General features: G+C 42.4%; 1 protein-coding gene across 1 annotated transcript in view; it reads left to right on the top strand.

The window, feature by feature from the left end:
* The window catches only part of EGLN3 (egl-9 family hypoxia inducible factor 3), a 44,715-nt gene extending 23,353 nt beyond the window's left edge, over window positions 1–21,362 (top strand). The window contains exons 2-5 of the mRNA XM_006259578.4: window positions 6,132–6,251; window positions 12,549–12,685; window positions 15,741–15,814; window positions 16,970–21,362. Coding sequence (XP_006259640.2) covers window positions 6,132–6,251; window positions 12,549–12,685; window positions 15,741–15,814; window positions 16,970–17,007 — 369 coding nt within the window. The 3' untranslated portion in view covers window positions 17,008–21,362. The remainder of the gene's footprint in view (window positions 1–6,131; window positions 6,252–12,548; window positions 12,686–15,740; window positions 15,815–16,969) is intronic.
* The last annotated feature ends 787 nt before the right edge of the window (window positions 21,363–22,149 follow it).

The following is a 22,149-nucleotide window of genomic DNA, read 5'->3' as shown; positions in this document are numbered from 1 at the left end:
TGCTGTTCTTTCCCAGTCTCATTTATCAAGGCACCCTTACTTATCCAGACCTTCAACAGAGACTTATGTGGATTCTGAGCACAGCAGCTGCAGTGATTTGTTTGTTTGTTTTGAGATGGGGCAAACTCTTAAGGCAGTTGCCCTCATTTGGGGTCTACTGTGAAAGAGTCTGATCTATTATTGGGGGATGCTATCTAGAGGGGGCATTCAGGAGCTCCTTAGGAAATGGCAGCCTGGGCCAGTAGCCCCTTTATGAACTCTGTTAGAGCAGTTTCATCTTCTAGACCTTAGTAGACAGGAACAAGAGATTTTTTTTTTTTTTTTTTGCCCTATTTCACTAACACAGAGATGCCTTAAGGATTTTTTCCAGATAGCCTCCATTTTGGTCAGAGGGAAAGTTTTCGGGAAGTGGGAGTCTTGAGAGAGCTGTGCAGCCTACTAGATTCTGAAAGTAGCTTTGCATTAAAACTCCTTCTCCATCCCCTTGTACGATTTCCACCAGCTGGTTAAACAATAGAACTGAGGCTTTTTGCAAATCCTCCCCAAACTTCCCTTTTAGCTAGTAGGTGCTCGCATGGGAGGCAAGGGAGTACGGTTAAAGAAACTAAATTCTCCTTTTCTTATGCTACATTACCACTCATGTCAAGGGAAACTGGGAGGCTGAGTAAGGTAAGCAGGATTTAACCCACAGGAGCTTGTGATTTATATTTCCAATGGCCATGTGAAAAATAAAATGGAGAAATACCTTCTATTCTTTCCCATTTGTTCTTTCATACAGACTATTAAACTAGACCAGTTTGGCTAGATTATGTCTCTGTGGCAGTTAAGCATTTTGGCTTGATTATCATAAATTTAGACAAACTAGTGTTTAATCCCAGCCATGAATATTTTATACCCAGCTGTTCTAAATTATATGGTAGAAAACACTTGGACACAATTGGGTGCAACAAGAAAGTATTTAAGAAATACCATGTTGTTCCTTTTTGTCAGATGAGCCTTGCCTGAGAATCTCTGTGCTTTGATCATTAGATGTCAGCTTTCTCATGTTCTTTTAATGTAGAACATGCTGTGTGCCTTTTTTTCCTAGATACACTGAATATTTGCAGTCTACAAGCTAAAATCAAGTTGAGTACAATGCGTGCTCATACCTGAGTCAGTGAAGTGAATCCCAGAGGTCCTTATTCCCCAAATTCCAGTTGTGTGGGTTTTTTTCCGACCTTTTGTGCGCAATAGTAAGTCACATATTATTAGAGTCCAATTTAGTTGAAGTTGTGTAAAAATATGCCCTAAAGCTATAGGGGCAGGGGAAGTAACACCATTAATTCTGATTAATATCTTGACTTTGTTTCATGACAAAGAAGAGGAGACGGTGATCATAGAACTGTCACATGTCAGTATTGCTTTGTATTTATGTAGCACCTTTTTGTCTGACAATCTCAAAGTGCTTTCAGAATTTAACTAGCTGATATACAGGCACAACTTCACTGTCTCCTGGGATCAAAAATAGCAGCTGTTTAGCAATATACAGCAACACTACTCAACGGGCTGGTGCAGGAAATGAGAGAGAATCCTGTATCCAGGTTATACCGCAGGGGTATTTAGGCTGACAAAATATAATTATCCAACTCAGAATTTTGCCTAACCACTGGAAGTAACACGGCAGTTCTGAGAGAAGTTTGGGACCTGTAGTGGGGGGAAAAATAGCTAGTGATTTGCTAGTATTGCATCTCATCATAAACGTTGTCATCTTTACCTTCCTTACAAACACCACACCAGGCTACTGGTTCAACACTAATAAGAAGAGAAAGTATCACCTACTGCCCCTTGTCACCTCTGCCTTTAGCATCAACAAGGTATTTCTTGATAGTCCTTCCTCTAGTACAGGCCCATCTCTCTCCATCTAGACTGGAAGATCTGATAATCTCACAATGTAAGATGGAGTAGCCCACAGGAAACCACAGAGAAATGTTTGTTTGGTTTTCTCACAGTGGAAATATTAAAGGCGGGATGGGTGTTGTCTCTAGCTATTTATTTTTAAATAATTTAAAATTATTTATTTAAATTATCTATTTGAATATTTTATATTTAAATAAAATATTTTAAATGTTTATTTTTAAACTTGCCAGACTTAATTTGCATTTTCTTACAAATCTTAAAGGTTTGCAGAATTCTTCCCCTTGTAAAGTAAAATATAACATATTTTAAATGTAATAACAATAGAACTTTTTTTGCAAATCTCTTACACAACACAGTTCATTGACAATTCCTGGTTCTTTGCTGTGGGTAGTAATAACTACTTATTTAACTGGTGGCTGGTTTACGCCCTCTTGGGAACCTAAGGTCTCAGAGTGACAATGCAAAAATGAAAGCGTTCATTATTTCCTTCACGTTTTCCAAGTTTTGCAGTGCTGTTAAGTAGAAACCTTGGACAGAAAGGAAACCAGTCACGCCAGATAACTCTAATAGTTAATTATAAACAGGATTTTTAGGTCTTAAACTATTTAGCTTAAAGGTAGTCCAGCTGACAACCATAAATTAATGTGAAAATTGGTGCATGTGTATGAATGTTTTTAATTTGCAGTATTAGACTATAGTATTTTTTTTTTTTTTTGCCTCCACCAAGTTAAAGCTAGTAAAAAAGATTCACCTGCTGACCTACTTGTAATAAAATGAGGACATCAGCTGAGATGTGCTCTGTGCATTTGCAGTGGGAAGCTGAGCCAACTCACAGTGGTTGCTGCTGATTTTGTTTCTATAAAACAATAAAGCACAGTCCTACTTCCCATTGCCAGATTTGGTTTGTTAGTTATTTTTATAGCCAAATTGGCCAGTGGGGAGAGCGGTTATGCTGTAGGAGTGTATTGTCTTTGACAGAACATTCAAAGTGCAGAAGTAGCAAAACTGATTGACATGCTGTCTGCTCACCTAGCTAAAAGATAGCAATTTTGTTAATGTTATCCAGTCTCCAAGTTTTGCAGCAAGCCCAAGTGCAAAACTGGCAAATACCAATGTTTACCAATTACCTAAATTAAGTCTGGGTCACTCAGCTCATCTCCTGTTTCTTGTTTGCTTTTGAATGAATCCCAAAGTAGTGCTAACAGCTGGAAGCCCTGCTGAGGCCCACTTGATCTACCCTGGAGCTGCTCCAGCCAGCACTCTGATAAAACTTGATATAATTTCAACAGGCTCTAGGACGACCTCAATGATTTCCCTTCATTGTTTAAGGTTTCATTCAAATATTACCAGTGCCAGGAAAAAGGATATTTCATTTCTGCTTTTTTGCTCCAGAGTCTGCTGTAACTGGAAAATTAGTCTTTAACAGTATAGGTAACATAATCAGTGCCTGGTAATTGTTCTACTCTTTTATCTCTCAGGATACTGTGCGTCTCAAGCGTAAAAATGAAAATGTATTGGTGCTTTTTTAAAAATAAAAGCATGTTTGTTTTCAGAGTATATTATTTGAGGGGGCCTGAGAAGATCCTGACTCATAGTTATAGATTTCAATCCTAGTCAGGTACCTAAATTATATTTTGAGTTTTTGAGCCTTAATGTACCTTCTAGAGAGAGCTTTCCTTTGCCTTCCAGAGCCACAATATTATCTTAACCCCTTGTTTTCAATCAAAGAGTCTTAGTTCCATAATTTATTGGCTCTAAGGTACAAAAGATGGTATTAATCCTTCCCCTAGCAAGGTAGACCTTGCTCCTATACATGTCTATCCTACAGATACAGTGATCTCAGGGGATCTTGTTCCAGTCTGGGCCTGCTCTACACTACATCATGTTGCTGCCAGAACTCAAGTCCAGACTCAAGCTGCTTGGTCACAACACTACCCTTTCTTTTTTGCTAACAGAGTATAGCGTAGAAATAATTTAGTGATGCTCCCTAAGTAAGGACACTGAGGAAGATGGTAATTGGTGCCAGGAACAGACATTCAAAAAGCCTGAGGCAGAATCAATCTAAGTTGTACATTTTTCTGTAAGCAGGATAGTTTAATCAGTAGCAAACACCCCTCCTCCCCCTTTTGGTGGGGAAGCAAAACTTAGACCAGGTTCTGCCATTTTTAAACCAGTTTTGTGTGCCGAACTTCTGTTCTGTTATAAGTATAGACTGGTTTCTGGCTACTTATACCAGTTGGTAAAAGTGTGATGTCTGTACTTGGCTTGGGAGATGGTCCATCAGTTTAACTAGTAAATTAGACAGAACAAGGAACTGCAGAGGTTGCCTGTTGCTCCACAATAAAGTTCATTATTGTTGGTGCTTCTCATTCATTGATAACTGTATGTATTGAAACTGTTGATCACTGTGCAGAGTAGTACTACTGCTTTGAGAGGTGGCACAAACCTTATTGGCTCAGCAGCTTCACACCTTTTACCATTTTGATAGTGGCTTGATAACAACTTTTACCAACAGCATTTGATGCTTTTCCCAGCATATACTTTGCTCTCTTTTGACACAGCTGATGAAGTTGAATTGCACAGAACTTCCAAAAGACACCCAGGTGTGCATGTGTTCTGACTGCTACTTTGTGGGGGACTGTAAGGTATTGACCACCTCTAAAGACTCTTTACTTTGTAGGTTGGCCAGAAGGGTCAGAAAGGGAAAACAGATTCTAAAATGGTTCCCGTAATGACTTGGTAATGACTTGCTACAAGCAACAGGTGCCATTCTCCCTGGATTTACATGTAAGGAGAGGAAACAAGAAAGAGAGTGAATTATTGTAGTGTTTAAAATATAAAATTGTATTTGTGCAGCTGTATTTCACAGCTGTTTGCATAAACGGCACACCCTTGTGGAAACAGACCATTGGCCTAAATAACAACAAATCGGAAACATTTGTTGTACAGCTTGATAGCAACTTTTGTTTCCAGTAGACATGTCTGCACAACAATATAATGGTGTACTCGTAGCTTGGCCTAGCACACTTCTGCAGCTTAATGTTAGTGGTGAAGATATGGCAATGCAGCTAGTAACTAGACAATGTGCATCCAGGGATTTTGTGTATTTACGCTGCTCACTAGCATGTGCTGTTGTTCACGCTGCTCCATCTTCACTGCTATTATTACTAGTTCTAACTAGATTAAGGATGTTATCTGTGCACCTTCAGTATTATAAGCAATGGGGCGGGGGATTTAGAGGGAGGGAGAACACTAATAGAAACAGCCCAAGTGGACTGTCACTAGTGCCCCTCTGCAGGTTCAAACTAGTGTCTTAGAGAGATTGGGTAGCCCATCAACAATGTATTGACTCATCCAGCCCCCTTGTCTACTGATAGAATTTTACTGGTATGACCTGAGGTTAAATGTGCATGTGCTGTGAAGAAGCTCTTTTAAGTGCTTGGCAGGCATTCTCCCTTGTTATCTCCGGTCTTGTGGTTTGGAGTAATTTATATTTGGTTTTCTGTTGATCTATCTTGCCATTAAAGATGAAATTAAAGAAATCATGAAATAAATGGTCATGTTGGCAGGTTTGAAGATGATCAAAGAAAGCAGTGTGCTTTTGAAAAAAATGCTGGTTGCTTCTGTGGCTCAGTCAGTGAGATCAAACACGTACTGCCTTGTGCAAACACAGCATGAAAGATTTGCAGGTTTCTGTGGATTTTGCTTCATGGCTCCCCTGCTTCCTGGCAAACCTGAATTTTCAATAGAATAAGGTGTTCAGGCAAGAGACAAATGTAGTAGAAACTTGGAGGATGGGGTAAGGCATAACTTCTGTATTTTGAGATTGTCTGTCTGCCTTCACTGTGACCTGCAACTGTAGTTTTATGATGACTGAGAATAACGTTAAAGATCCTAACAAACCTGTATCGAAACTCTCTCTTGAACACCAAGCAGCAGTTGAAAGTTACCTGGCTTGAAAATTAATAGTACACTTGTGCCTTTCCATAGTCAAAATTTTTTCTTCTTTTAGTCTGTGCGCTCTTAAACATTGACAGCATTACGTGTATAGTATTTCATACAGGATTATTTAGGGAAAGAAACTTGTGTGAAAATTCCTCTTGAATTGACTAGAATCCTTGGCTCTACGGTCTGAAAAATTTCAAATCTAAACTCAGATCAGGTTAACAGCAAAGTTTTAAAAATAAAAGGCGTTGGAAAATGAAGCTGATAGATATTTCTATTTTTTCATTTAGGCTATGGTAGCCTGCTACCCTGGGAATGGAACCGGATATGTTCGTCATGTGGACAACCCAAATGGTGATGGGCGCTGTATCACTTGCATATACTACCTGAATAAAAACTGGGACTCGAAGGTATGTGGACCAATGGAGGCGGAACTCCAGAAACATACTGTCATAGCTATCGGTTATTTTTTTACACTTAATGTTAATAACTTTGAACTCTTGAACCACTAGTTAAAAGGACTGTCCCTTCATCATTTATGTTTATTTTCATGCTGTTTATAGCAACCTTTTGGAAGCCTGAAATATATTTTTGCTTTGGCTCTTTTTCCTTCTGTCCCACACACATACTTGTGTGCTGTTGTAGAATTTCTCATAAGTAGCAAGGTGCTACTATCTACATTTAGTGAAAAGAGTAATGAAATACTTGAAGCCACACTCGCTAAAGAGCAAACAGATAAGACCAGCTTCAGTTTTATCAAAAATGATGGTCATGTTTTGGGCCCGTTATCCTTTGGATTGACCTACCACAAAGGATCTGTTAAAAAACAAACAAACAAACAAAAAAGTAGTCCCGTCTTCCCTCTCCTCTGTGATTGTAAAAAGAGGGCACAAAACTTTTTTTTAATAGCTTTTTACTCTAGAAATATCAGGGATGTGGATCTGTTTTTTCATGACTTTGCTGGAAATCTGGGAGGTGGCAGACATTTTATATGATCTCTCACATTTCTGCAACCGTAAGACAGGCATTCCAGGACTGATTCCCAATTGCACTAAACTTGTTCTGTGTCAGTGTGGCATAAAGCTCCCATAAGGCTGTATTGTGTAGGGGACCCTTTCTGCCATGTGTAGGCCTGTATAGGCCTCTAGTACAAGGGACAAATAGGATAGAGGTTGAGAGTTTTTTAGTTTCATAGTAGTTAGGGGTCAGAAGGGACCTGAATAGATCATCTAGTCTAACCCCCCGCCACTGGTTGGAGCACACGCTGGGATCACATGACCACAGACAGGTGTTCATCCAACCTCTTTTTTAATTTACCCAAGGTAGGAACGAGGACCACTTCCCTAGGAAGTTGGTTCCAGATCCTAGCTACCTTGACAGTGAAATAGTGCCTCCTAGTCTCCAACCTGAACCTATTCTCTAGCAGCTTCTGGCCATTGTTCCTCATCACCCCAGATGCTGCTGGGGAGAATAGGGCCCTTCCTATTTGCTGCTGATCTCCCCTAACGAGTTTGTAGGCAGCCACCAAATCTCCCCTCTGTCTCCGCTTGCTGAGACTGAACAGGTTCAGGTCCCTCAGCCTCTCCTCATAGGGCCTGTCCTGCTGCCCTCTCACCAAGCGGGTGGCCCTCCTCTGAACCCTCTCTAGGCAGGCCACATCCTTCTTAAAGTGTGGTGCCCAGAACTGGACGCAGTACTCCAGTTGAGGCCGAACCAATGTCGCGTAGAGGGGGAGTATCACCTCTCTGGACCGGCTTGAGATGCATCTTTGGATGCACGACAAGGTGCGGTTGGCTTTGCTGGCTGTGGTCTGGCATTGGCGGCTCATGTTCATCTTGGAGTCAATAATGACTCCAAGATCCCTTTCCGCCTCTGTGCTCACAAGGGGGGAGCTCCCCAGCTTGTATGTATACTGTGGATTCCTTCTCCCCAGGTGCAGCACCCTGCATTTATCTACATTGAAGCCCATCCTATTACTATCCGCCCACCTCTATAGTCTGTCTAAGTCTAATTGCAGCCTCTCTCTCCCTTCAAGCATGCCTACCTCTCCCCACATCTTGGTGTCATCAGCAAACTTGGACAACGTGTTTTCCACCCCCTCGTCCAAGTCGCTGATGAAGATGTTGAACAGTGTGGGCCCCAGGACCGAGCCCTGGGGGACCCCACTATTCACTTCCCGCCAGGTCGAGTACAACCTGTCCACCACCACTCTCTGGGTGCACCCCACCAGCCAATTTTTGACCCATCCAACTGTGTAGGCATCAGTGCCATAGTCTCTCAGTTTATTAATAAGAATGGGGTGAGAGACAGTGTCAAAGGCCTTAAAGTCCAGAAAGACTACATCCATGGCGACACCATCATCCAGGGATTTAGTTACCTGGTCATAAAAGGCCATCAGGTTGGTCTGGCAGGACCTGCCTTTGATGAACCCATGTTGATTACCTCTGGGCATGATCTCCCCTGCTGGCCTCTCACAGATGTGCTCCTTAATGGTTTTTTCAAGTATTTTCCCCAAGACCGATGTGAGGCTTATGGGCCTATAGTTTCCCAGGTCCTCCTTCCTCCCTTTCTTATAGATGGGGACCACATTAGCTACTTTCCAGTCTCCAGGCACCTGGCCCGTAGACCACGATCGCTCGTACAGCTGGGCCAGGGGCACAGCAATGACCCCCGCCAGCTCCCTCAACACCCGTGGGTGGAGGGTATCGGGGCCCACAGATTTGAAAACATCCAGCCCTTCCAGAAGATCCCTAGCTACTTCTACGCAGACCCGAGGCCTGGCAGTGCTATCCTCAAGATTGCCCCTACATGTGGTGGGAGAGCTGTCCTGTTCCCTGTCCAAGAAAACAGGCAAATAACTTGTTAAAGATTTCAGCTTTCTCATCTGGCGCAGCCACAAGATTACCATTTGAGTCTAACGGGGGCCCTACATTACCCGGTGCTTGCTTCTTACTCCCAATTTATTTGAAGAAGGACTTTTTGTTGTCCTTAATCCTGGTCGCTAGCCTGAGCTCTGCCCCCGCCTTGGCCTTCCTAATGGCCATCCTACACTCACGGGCCTAGGAGGAGTATTCCTTCTTGGTGATAGCCCCTCTCTTCCACCGCGTGTACGCCTCCCTTTTGGCACTCAGGCATTCTCAAATGCCTTTGCTGAGCCATGCAGGTTTCAGAGCACTCTTACCCCCCTTCTTTCTCTCACGGATTCTCGCACTCTGAGCCTGGAGGATCATCCCCTTAAGGTACGACCATCCCTCATGGATTCCCATCTCCTCTACCTTTTGGGCCCTCAGTGCCTCCCCCACTAATCTCCTAAATTCATTGAAGTTGGCCCTTCTGAAGTCAGGGGCTTTAGTCTTGGTATAAGTCCTCAACACCCTGCACTGGATGGTGAATTCCAGCAGGCAATGATCACTGTCACCCAGGTGGTCAAGGACCTGCAGTCCTCTCACCAATGTACTTGTGAGAGCATGACCTTGTTGCTATTCTGGCTTATTTGGGGTCAGGCAGGGACTTGCAGGGCCTTGGAATGCCAACAGCAGAAAGGTGGCTGTGCAAAGCTTCGGTTGCTTATTCGATTCTGAGGAGATTTGGCCTGATTCGGCGGCTGAATCTCCAAATCTGAATCAAATCGGGAGACCCATTAATTTCTCCAAAATGAATTGGAACCCTCTAATTCGATTCGGAGAGATTCGACAATATGGACATAGACACAGCTTTATATGTCTTTCCTACATAACTCAAGGTACCAGGTGGCTTGTGAATGCTGAGATGGTGGGGCAGATGGAGCATCCTATGGGGGGGAGGGGAGAGGGTCACCTGTGATCCACTTCTGGGTCTGCCGCAAAGCGTGCAGAGGATCCCCTCTGCCCCTTGGCTCGGTAACTGTTGCCTCCTGGGTCTGTAGGGGCACCTCCCCCTCCCCCCCAGCTGATCATTGACCCGGGGGGGATGGGGGGACCATGTGCTCAGTGGTGGATCCAGAAATGGACCAGAAGTACATCTGGTCCGCTTCCGGGTTTGCTGTTGAGCATGCAGGGGGCCCCTCCATGCTCCTATGGAACGCTGCATCTGCCCCACCATCTCAACATTCACGAGCCGTACCTGCTACCTCAAGGTATGTAGAAAAAATATTAAGCTATATCTGTGGCCGAATAGCTGATTCTCCAAATCAAAATTGAATCTTCAGATTCGGATTCAGCCAAATCAAATCAGGACAGTGATCCGAATCAACAAATTGAATCACTGTCCCCCGAATCGGAATTGAATGATGCCCGCTTTGCATACCCCTAGCTTACAGCTACATTTTGTCTCCTGCCCTTAGAACAAGAGTGATATAACTGAGGATTGGGCCAATGTTACTCAGGACGGATTTCCTTCTTGCCTTTGCATCAGTCAGGCAGAGGGAACATGGGAAAATTAGAATTCTATGGCATCCTTGTCCCACCAGCAGCATTCCCTCTAAGCTGCTTGGTGTGCGCGGCTGTGCAGGTGTGCCTGGCAGCGTGGCATGAACACACCTGTGCGGCTTCACACACCCCGCAGCTTAGAGGGAACGCTGCACACCAGATGCTTGGTTTCAGTTATCTTTCAGTTATCAGGTTTCAGCTATCTGGTTTCGACTTTGCTATCATTAGTCACTACCACCTAGCTGAACTTCTCCTGGTGGTTTGTTTCTTTATGGGTCAACCAAAATACCAATGTGTACACTGGGTAATGGGTCTGTAGTGAACTCAATGCTTTGTGGACCCCTCACGTTACGTTACTGTGCGGATACTCTGTGTGTTTTGTCTCTAAATATGTCTTGTGAGAAGGTTGACCATGTAAGGTGCAGACTTTTGGTTCTGAGACTAGAACCTCCTTCCATAGAATTCCCTCCAGGTCTGGCCTCTTCTTGTGAACAAATTGGGAGGTTGCCTAGGGGCAAGAACTGAGGAGGCAGCAGCATTTTAGAGCTGATGAGTGGTCAGTGGCTTATGATTGGTCAGCATGATTAGCTCTGTAAATGCAGGGGAAAGAAGCAGCAATATGTATTATGCCTAAAATGGCAAAATAGAGCCCTGGTTCTGTGGAGGCAGATTAAATTGTTGTCCTTGCTTCATCTTTGTTTGAATGTAAGAAGGAGTCCCATTTCTCTATGGGTGCACGTCTAGGAACAGAGAAGAAGTAAGGCTCTTCTGAAGCATTGTCTGATCTCCTCTGTACTCCAGGTGATGCCTCTCTATAAGAGCACTATGTTGAGTGCCTGAGGTTTGGTGAGAAGATGTGCAGCACAGGGCTAGCCATATTTTCTGGCACCGTGCCCTACTAAATTCCATGTCCATTGCATTTCCTCTACAAAGCCAGTGCAGGAGAGAGGAGAATACACTGGTGGGGCATCAGTGAGACAAGAGCAGAGAGCTCTTGCCTCAGTAATTCTTTGGAGACTTCCTTTTCCACAGATCTCTAGGTTCTTGGGTCTGGAAAGTACAGTTTCCTAAATCCCTTTCCCACAAAGGAATGCCATGCAGTATACTTCATAGGGGAAACCAGCAGAGCTTTCCTACCTCTCTAGTCCTCTTCTCTGGCTTTCTTTGTACCGCAGGGAAATCTGGTTTTCAATTCTCATTGTATACTGCAAGGCAATGAATTCAGCCTTGAGAGGGGATTTATTATACTTTAAGTTATAAACAAGATAAGGGCTCAAAATCACAGAATCTCTCTTTAAGCTTCTATTATTAGAACACTTTCCAGCATGTTATCAGGTTATTACCTGGTCAGATAATACTAAGGTCACCTTCTCTCTAACCTGTCTTGGTCACATTAAGCAGCTGCCCATTTAACTGATAACCAGCTTTGTGCACTAAACGAAAAAAAGTGATTTAATATTACAGATGCCATCACTGAAGAATGCTGTATGATATACGAGCACACTTCTTTAGCTTCAGTATCTTGGGAATAATAGTTAATTGTAGTTAGTAAAATGGAAAAAAGTACAAATATCTAATTTACTTGAGTAAACTTGATTTGTAGGAGTGGCAGAGAGATGACTTGCCCTACATACTGCAAAGATTTTCCACCTTTGCATTTCCAGTGGGGGATGTAAATTTTTCCCATAAGATTGATGGAAAACAGGGATAGATGAGCTGAGAGTGAAATCAGGCTAAAGAGACCACAGGCGGTCAGGAAATTGAAAGGGAAAATGAACAGAAACGTTAATACAACTTTAGAAACAGGAAAAGATTTGTATCCAATGCATGTTATACTGCAGAACATAAAAGATAACTCCAGTCAGATTTCAGTAAGAGGCCTTCAAAATCACTGTAAGCAGTTCAGAGAAATCTTATTTCACAACAGTAAAGAATAAATATGCTGCTTCTCTTATGAGTCTTAACTAATTTTAGAAACAAAACTGAACTTGAGAAGTTTCATCATCTTTGCAACAAGGTCAGGTCTCTGTTAGTGGGGGACTTGCTTCTCAAAAGCAAATTTTCTTCATCTTGAAGGATTTCCTTTATCACCACATATTAACATTCAATCATTTTGAAGAGTTTGGAAAATCAGATTGGTTTTAGTGATACAGTACACAGTTTTCCAGCAATGTAATGTGCTGTCTTTGTATTGAACTAAACTTTTATTCCACATTTGCAGTTGGGGTTTTTTTTGGTTTTTTTTTTAAATGTGCTTATGGGTATACATATGTAGAAAAATAACCTTTCCTCTGCTTTCAGTTGCATGGCGGAATACTTCGGATATTCCCAGAAGGAAAGTCCTATGTGGCAGATGTTGAGCCCATTTTTGACAGATTACTCTTTTTCTGGTCAGACCGAAGAAACCCACATGAAGTTCAACCTTCCTATGCAACCAGGTAAATAAGATATTCGGTACTTACATACCCAAGGAAAAGAGCATATTTACTTTATCAATAAAACAGTTATTCTAGATTAAATATTTATTTAGATTATATATTGCAGATTAAATGGCAAAAGCACTGACCCAGTGTGGAGAGAATTTTTCCAGTGCAGGTACTGCATAAAACAAGCTTAGGATGTGGTCACAAGTGGGGACCTTTTCAAAAGGGGAGGTTTCTAAAGGGGAGCGTCTAATACAGTGGTCACCAACTAGTCAGTCAAGGAGCCCCTGACAGTTGATCTCAGTCTGAGGGGGCTAGCCCCACCTCAGACTGAGATCGACTGTCAGAGGCTCCACAACCGGGAGCAGCGGGATGCACGTAGGGAGCGACAGGGTGTAGGAGCTGCAGGACATGTGGCGGGGCTGAGCCACGCCCCCTGCCACTGCGGCTGTGCCAGGTGAGTGGGATGATTTCCTCCCCCCCCCCCCCCCGTGTCCCCTGCCACTGGGTAAGTGGGGCCCCTGCCGGGCAGGAGGAGGGTCAGAGCCTGGGTGTCTCATCCAGGCACTCAGGGCAGGGCTTCCACTGCTGCATGCACTCTGGCGGAGGCCCAGGTGGGCACATGCCCCTCCCCTGACCTGTGTGGGGTGAGGCGGCTGCCGGAATCTGGCAAGGGGCAGCCCCAGAGTCTGGGATACAGCTGCTGCTTCCCCAGGTGGGCTGAGGATGGGACCAGTGCTTGGACCCTAGGCCCCTGCCTAATCTCTGGAGGCAGAAGAAAGGGTGCTGTAAACCCCAAATTAAGAAGCATCTCCCTGATCTCAGGCTCACTGTGCCCCCAACCTTTAAAGACCATGTATGCAGTCCAGCTGTGCAGGCATTTTTTTGGCATCCCTAATGTCTGGGGACCCTAGGATCAACGAGTTTCCTCCTGACCCTGAGATCAAGTTTCACTTGTAGTTTTCACTCATTAGTGGGCACAGAGACCTGAGGATTGGGGAGTGGCAGCCCAATCCCAGGGTCTGATGTGTAAAAACCCTGCAGGTGTGAAGGTTATTGTTCCCAGTGGGAGAAAGTCCTTTGGCTCCCCTCCCAGGAGTCTCTGATCCCCCACACATGGCATCCCAGCCAGAACTGCTGTACACAGAGTTTTGAGAGTCAGCTTCTCATCTGCTTGGTGAGAACCACACTGGGGCCTGTTCCAGACCCTGGCCCCAGGTGACAATCAGCTGCGTGCTGGGCTCCTAGCTTTCAACATGCTGGTGCAGGGAGAGCCTGGGATTATTCTCCCTCTGTGTGGCAGGACAGTAGGCAGAGCTAATACGCTAAGCCACCCATCTCACTATGCCTGACCAAAATCCCGCTTCAGGTGTCTCCCCTGGGGTGCCTACATCCGGCCAACCCCCTTCCTAGAGCACACCAGCAAGCCTGTGGTAATTGTTGCCACCACCCGGGCTCTGGTCTCTTTTGGGGCTCTGTGCAGCCTGGGTTACACAGTCCCTGCAGACCTTGGGGGTGCTTCACCCACTGGCAGTATTATAGGGGGTGATCCTTATAGCCTGGAGCCACCCAGGAAGTTTTCAGGTAGGGCAGAATCAGATAATAATCAGCCATGTTCTGCTAGGAGCAAAAAGGCCTGTTTCTTTCCCCTCCCTTCCCCCTCCCAGTAAGCATTTACAGCTAGGCATGCTGTAACAGATAGTTTTTACAGAATGGGCTTGTTGGCCCTTTAGCCGCTTGTTAAAAGATACATAACCATAATTTACTGGCTAAATTTCAGATAAGCTACTTACATATATATCCAGAGAATTCTGAAAGCCCATGCTTCAATGTAAGTTTCCAAAATGCTTGCTGAAGGAAGCCGCCCAGGTTGGGTGACCTGGCCATTAAATAACTTTTCTGACTTCATCACCTGGTTCCAAGCAGAAACAAGTATCCTCTGAACACTGCTGATGTAAACCAATCCTTTTAAAAGTTGGCAGCAACCCTTGGTGGAAAGACCAGTGCCACAAAACTGGTCACACAGGTTCCATGGTGGGAACCTTTAAGACACAGGGGTTGTTTTAAGGGGTACTTGGGAAGGCCCTAGGGCAGGGGTGGGCATTTATTTTGGGCAGAGGGCCACTTACTGAGTTTTAGCAAGCCACCCAAGGGCTGCATGACAGGCAGCCCAGGACAGATAAATATTAATTTTCTCAATTTTTTTAGGGGCCCTGCAGGCTGGATTGAATGGCTTGGCAGGCCAAATCCGGCCCCTGGGCCACATCCTGCCCACCCCTGCCCTAGGGGGTACACGTGGGCAGGGATGGAGTCTGGCTGTGTACCCCACTCCACCCCCCCACTCCACATCTGGCCACCAGGGGTACACTTATTAAAAAAGGTTGAAAACCCCTGCCTTAAAACAAGGATCTGGACACAGTAATGGGAAGAAGCAAAGCATACAGCCTAAACAAGAAACACAACAAAACAGGGACAGGCGGAAGGGATTTCTTCACACCTTGCACTAGAAACCAGGGCATGATTGGAATCTGATCCCAAAATTATGTTCTGCCAATCGCAGAAGACACTGTCTACTATGTGGATCAGATCCCATCTCACCTTGAAATGAACATCTGCCACTGGCCCCAGAAGCAGCCCAGACAAAGCTGACATAACTTAGAATATCTCCCATAGTGTATAGCTACAGCCCAGAATTGAAAGGCAAAAGGGTGGGGTAAAACTGTTTTTGCCTTTGTTTTCCTTCAAACAAGACTATACAAACATACATTAGAACCTGTGCTGTGTCTCTTTCATAATATTATATATTATGATGCTCTTAATGTAATATTATATAATATACGGTTACATTTATTATGCATGTACACACACACCCATATAAAGAGCACCTCTGTAGACAAATTCAAATCATTGTATGCTTAGGTTATCAAACACAAATTAGTTCTTTATTTATCTGTTCCTGTTTAACAATAAATAAACCAGTGCATTTAGCTCTCTTGAAAGTAGAAATTTTAATTTTCTCCTCATGTTAAAAATATTGGGGAAAAAGAAGTAATTTCCCTTTCTTTTACAGATATGCCATGACTGTGTGGTATTTTGATGCTGAAGAAAGAGCAGAAGCCAAAAAAAAGTTCAGGAATTTAACTGGTATGATTCTTTCTTAAATAATTACTGAAAAATGGAGCACGTGACCTTGTTTTCCTGTAATTGCCCAGCTACAGAGGGAACAAGAGCTATTTGGTAGCCAAATGATGAAAGGGTGAGGCCTGGGTTCTAGTCCTCGTTCCCACAATTATTTATCTAATTTGTGGCAAGTAGAGCAGCTTTGATAAGAGAGATGGAGCAGGGTCTACCTTACACTGCGTTGTTGTAGATGATGTGACCATTCTTCAGGAATATAGGCAAGAGGTGTTCAAATTCCTGATCCAGATTGGATAGATATGAGATATTTGAGCTTGTCTTCTGCATTCCAGGGAAATGCGATTTGCTAGCTATTAAAAATACAGGGGCATTGACTACCTCTTGGCTCTTCCTTGTGGGAGGAAGATTAGGCAAATTCTGTAGCTCAAAGGATGGAGCAGCAGCTGTAAAGACTCTGATTTGTAGCTTTTTTGTTCCCATCTTCGGGGTGTGGTGTATTCCATTTCAAAACACAGATTAGTAGGTGTCATTACATTTTGTTGCTCAAAGATTTACACATTTTTCTGGGCAAGGAGATTCCATTTACCTTATTAATGGAGATCATTCAGTGTACACTGGTCATGCAAATAGTATTTGTTTTTTATGTTCAAGTTACTTTTAGTGCAGGATGAAAAAGATGTATTAGCAATGCGTATGGAATTTGTAGATCATGAAACATGGAAAATCAAAATACACAAAATGCTCTGAAATGAATTTGTATGATTTTTGCAAGTGGTGAGCAGCAATCTTTTACTACTATCATAAAGGGGAAGCATGACTGTGTGGCCAAAGAAAAGAAAAAAGCATCAAGGTCTGGGGTCCATTCCACATTTTGGCAGATTGCTTAGATACCACATGAGTGAAATCCTCACCCCACTAAAGTTGATTGCAAAATACCTGTCCATAAAATGGTCCATCTTGCCAAGATTACATGAGTTTGTACAATGCTGTAGGGAAACTTAGCTGGGAAGTGCTGTATGTGAAGAGCACAGAATCATGATATACAACATTATTTCTTATTATTTTACTCCCAGGTCTCCTGATTAGTGTTGGTACATTAACTGTTCAAAACCATATAGCTTAACTGTTTTTGTTCCCCCCTCCCCAACTGTGTCATTGCAGATGCAGGGAAGAGAGAAGCACCTCTCAATGAAGACTAAACAGCTGTCTGAACTCTTTTTGCAAGCAATCGGATCCAAAGATGACTTGTTAGTTTCCAGTGAACCATTGGACAGTCTTACACACAAGAATGCACTGTGTTTCTGTCTAGCATGTACATAATACATCAATGGTACTTCTGGCAGTCTCCAATCATACCTGCATCTAGCAGAAGGAACCCTTGTTTTCTATTTGCCTTTAACTAAGAAAGTAACTGGGGTTTGAGTAAGAGAAGGATACTGCTAAGCCTAATGTTAGTGAATAAGCCAGCTGGCTTTTGGTAATGCTGGTAATAAAGATGACAAGTATTGGAACCAGTGGGGAAAAACCTGAGTCTTATTTGCACTTTATGTAAATTTTCTAGCTCAATGGGAAGGAGCTTTACAAATTAAAATCTGTGGCAGACTGTAGATGGGCTAGGCAAGATACTGAAAATGTGAAATTAAACTAGGTATTTATAAAGGGTCATCTTTTGTTATGCTAAACGTGGGGCCATTGATGGACTGCTAATCAGTTTGCGGCACAAAGCATTGGCTTAACTCTTCTATTTTCTTACTTTCTAAGAAGATAATCATCCACGTTGTCATCAAATCGCCTGTATTTTATTCATATTTCAGAAGTTGAACAGCAGCTCTTCAGTTGTTTTGCCTTTGCACAGCACTAGAAATGAGGGGGGAGGTGGTCATGCAGACATCCAATTTTATAAACTGTTCCTTTCTGATCTGAGATGGATCTATGTATTTTTTTTCCATATATTTTATAAAATGCTGCTTTTCCCCCGAAGATTGGTTAGCTTGGAAGGTCATTGAGAGAAATGCCTTAGGCCTAAAAGCCAATCTACTTTTTTTCTACCTTTACACATCCTCTTTTTTGTATGACAGAAGCATGAATCTAAAAGGTAAAGTTATGTTCAGCAGCCAGACAAATGTAGGATATGTAACAAGAGCTGGCTGAAGCACTTCAGGAGCCAGATTCACAAGGGTATTTAGGTACTGAAATCAATGGGAGCATAGGCAAAATATGATTTTGAAGAATTTGAATGTAGAATATGAATGTAACAAACCAAGTAGGACAAAAACACTGTTACACCAAGTAATTATTTTCCCTCCTGCATTTGAGCCATAAGGTGTACAAAGAGAGGATTAGGTTCCAGTGAACAAGCACATATTTTCTTTTCCAAGATAATTTTGTTAAGAGTAGCTTCCAAGTTGTCCCAAGGCAACTTAAACTTTTGCAACAGCACTTAATCAGCAGTTCAAGAAGTTCTAACTGTATCTAGAAGAATTTCAGTGGACATACCACATAAATTAGTTGTTTTTGTTTCAAAGTAATTATACACTCATATATACTAACTTTCTCTCTTCCTTAATATTTATTCAAGATTGTGAGTGTATGTCAGTTAGTACTAAGATCTTCCAAGTATATGTTTTTCTCTGCATCCTATATGTATGTTTTTCCCCCATGTATAAGAACCCACGATGGCTTTGGTAGAACCTGCCAACTACCCTTTTTCCTTCTTCAACCATCTCATCAATGATTGATTTACAGTAGATAGGCTTCCTATTGCCATGCCATGATTGGTCAGAGGGGGAGCAATTGTCAGTTCATCTTTTGTCTTCCACAACATTGAGGCATAGAATGAGAATGACAGTTCGGCAGTGTGTAGCACCAAGGTTAAGCTCTTTTGAGGTTATTCAGATTACCTAGCTAGTGACAAAAGGGCAACAGCTATGTAGGGTGTAAAGGCATCAAAATGGTAGTAGGAAATTATTATTTCTAAGGAGAGAAATTTCGTATCCCCATACCTGATATTGAAGACTTAATATAAATATACCATTTTTGGCCAACCCTTCCTACTCACGCTCCTGGAAACCTGTGTGTGATTATTAGGGGTCTGCCCAAACCAAGGAGGCAGGCAGCTGATTTTGTGGGTAGAGTGCAGAACCGGCCACCATTTTTGTGAATTTATTGTGGTGGGGCCCCTCCACATCTCTGGCCAAGTGACTCCACTCCCAGTTAGTTGAGGGCTGTCCATCATGCAACCCCATTCCTCGCTGCTGATTGGTAGAAGGGTGGGACCACGTGACAGGCAGCCCTCAGCCAATCAGCAGTGAGGGGTGGGGGCCATAGCCATCTTGCCTGCTCACCTTCATGCTGGCAGCCCACTTCCCCCTTTCTCTGTCTGGTGGGATGTGCACCATGAGGACTGCTGGCTCCCACTGGGGAGCCAGCATTTTATTTTTAGTAAGTGGGGGGGGTGTTGTATTTTTATTTTTTTTTTCCACCCTGCAGATTTCATGAACATTGCCTGATTTTTGTGATTTCTGTGAAAACCACAAAATTGTAATTTAAGTAGGTCCCTAGTGATAGTATCTGGAGGGAAGTGAGGATTTCAAAATCATCATTACAAATAAGACAAAAACCTCAACAAGTCATGTCAATCTTCTGTATTTCCTTTGTGTTCAATAAAATTCTTCCACTATAGTTGTATCTAAATAGCACAGACTGATTCTGAAGGAAACTTAATATTAACTTCTAATATTAAATTCTAACTCTAGGTGGGTCAGAATTCTTAATTGTAAGTGGTAGGTGACACTTTGAAATTAATGGATAGATAAGGTTGAATTCACAAACTGGTGGCTGCAGTGGTAGTCATTTTAAAATTTTGTTGAGTGTCCCTATGCAATGTCAGTAATATGTTGTATAGTTAAAAATTCTTTAAATCCTTTGAATGAATGATTTGAGGGGCAAAAGCCTACTAATCAGTTAGTCCTGACAAGTTTCAGAAACCCTAAACTTAAACAAATGCCCCATAGGTAGCTCATTAGAAAGTGACATTAATGCAAATTGTATCTAGAGCTTAGAACAATATGAAAATATTTTTCCATTTTAGTTTTTTTTACAAATTTGGATAAGAAAGGTGCATTTTGTTTTCACTGTCACCACCATATAGCACAAGCAGTGGTTAGCAGCTTGCATCTTGTGGTGGACAATGAAACAGCGTTGCAGTTATTGTAAATGAAGTATGTTTGCAAACTTTTCAGTTTCAGCCTATGTCCTCTTGATCTACCTAGAAGCATGAGATTCAATTAATACATGATGGAGATGGGGTTTTCCATCTGCTAATAAGTGAAAAGAAATATCAAGAACTTGGTTGCATAGGATTATGAAATGTTGCCCTTTTACTTCACCCCAGGCCTGAGATTAGTGGGAAGACCACTCCTTGAATTTCCACCCTTCTCCTCCACATACATCTTGCAGGAATCCTTGTTCTTGAAGTTGCTTCCAGTGTTCATCCCACCTCTTCTCGATGGACTGCTTGCAAACGGCTACACAAGAATGAAGTTCACTTTTAAAAATGACATCAATAACAAAATGCACCAGTTGCTTCTCTAAACAGGAATTCTAGCAGTTTCTTTCCAGTTTTGGTTTCACATTTCCATGGCAAAGTGTCTGAAATAGCTATGGCTTAGCAGCATGTGCCATCTGATTGTAAAAACAGATTGTTATTTCTCCAGTGTATTTACTTTTCAGTCCTCCTGAGGCACTGACAGCTTGTTTACACATTTAGGTACTGTGTGTGCCTTCATCATTCATATCCACAGAGCTCATGTACACCAAATGCATGCAATGTGCAAGTTTTTCATGGCTCTTTAAAAACAAAAAAATTATAGTTGCCTTTCTGAATGTGACTTCATTTCACACTAGACAGTAGTGGAGCTTATTTAAACCCCACTGAGCCACCGTTTTCAACAAGTGGTATTTGTTGTGAGGGGGAAAAAGTTAGGAAAAAGAATAAATGCTTTTTTTTTTAATGAAGTAGTAAAAAGAAAAGGCATAGATGCAGAGATACTATTTGTATTCTTAAACCTGTAACCAGACTTGCTGACCTTCTGAGCAAAGTGGAGTCTAATAAAATGTCTTATTCCTTCTATTATTATTTGCTCTATCAGCAAATGACTGCTACAAAGTTATGTTAAAAAAGAGCAGATCTGTTCTTTTTCCCCCATCTCTAAACTATTTTAATCCATTCCTGTTGAAATAAAAGTGGGGTTTTTTTCTCCCAAAGTAGCTGGCTTCAACACCACTTGTTGAGAGGAATGTACCTATTTGCAGGCAAATAACTAGTTTTATTTCAGCTGTGACACGCTCCCAGCAAATCTCTCTGAGTAGCTTATGGATAAATCTCTTGTCAGGTTGTATGCTGGTCAACAATGCTGGCACTTTGGGTTAGACTGATATGGAAACGTGGTGGTGTTTTATGATACAACACATTTTGTGTTCATGTTTAACTAATGGAAAATATGTAATGAAATGAAAATGTTGCAGGAGTCAATAAACACTGGGTTATGTTAAATTCTGTCATGCAAGTCTCTTCAGTTTTGTGTCTTACTGAGGAATTAGTGTGTTACATAGCTGAACACGGGGGCAAAATTTATCTCATTAAGCATAGGTAATTCACAATAATATTTCACAGATAATTTCAGTTCTGTGGGTCATTGGGCAACTTGTCATTGGAGAAATCAGTTTTGTTTCCATCCACTTGGCATGTTTCCTTGGTCACTTCCTGCTATTTTTAGGTTGTTCACCTAGCTAACTCCCCTCTTCTTGAAGTGCCTATTTGTTTTCACGTTCCTGTTGAGCCAGATAACATTCTCATGATTCAACTGTCATCTGATAAGTTTTATTTTTAACAAAGTCCACGTCCTTTTCTTACTACTTTTTCCAGATAGTCCCATAGCTTTCTCGTACAAAAGTACAGAAGTTTACTCTATGCTTACAATAACATTTTTAATAAATTGACTAAAAGCCAGGACATTTTCACTGATCAGCTTAACTGCTGTGAACTCTTTATTGTTTATTTTAAGTATGTGTATTCTGGGAATTCATTTTTCTAGGCAAAAAACAGGTCACCAGTTTTTGGAGGTGGATGGAGATAAATTTGTTTTGGACAATAAACTCTACATGCACTAAAGTATGAAGCTCTGACATTTTCCTATGCACTGAAGAGTCCTAATCATACGCCTTGAGAGGACCCCTTGAAGTCAAAGGGGCTTTGGCTCTGAGTGAGAATGCTTCATTGTGTATAAAGAGAGGCAGCATCAGGCCCGAAACAGAGTTGGCCATTGTCCATCTAAGTGTCT

Source organism: Alligator mississippiensis, chromosome 2 (assembly GCF_030867095.1).
Source record: "Alligator mississippiensis isolate rAllMis1 chromosome 2, rAllMis1, whole genome shotgun sequence".
NCBI lineage: Eukaryota > Metazoa > Chordata > Crocodylia > Alligatoridae > Alligator > Alligator mississippiensis.
This window is presented reverse-complemented; position numbering and strand designations above follow the sequence as displayed.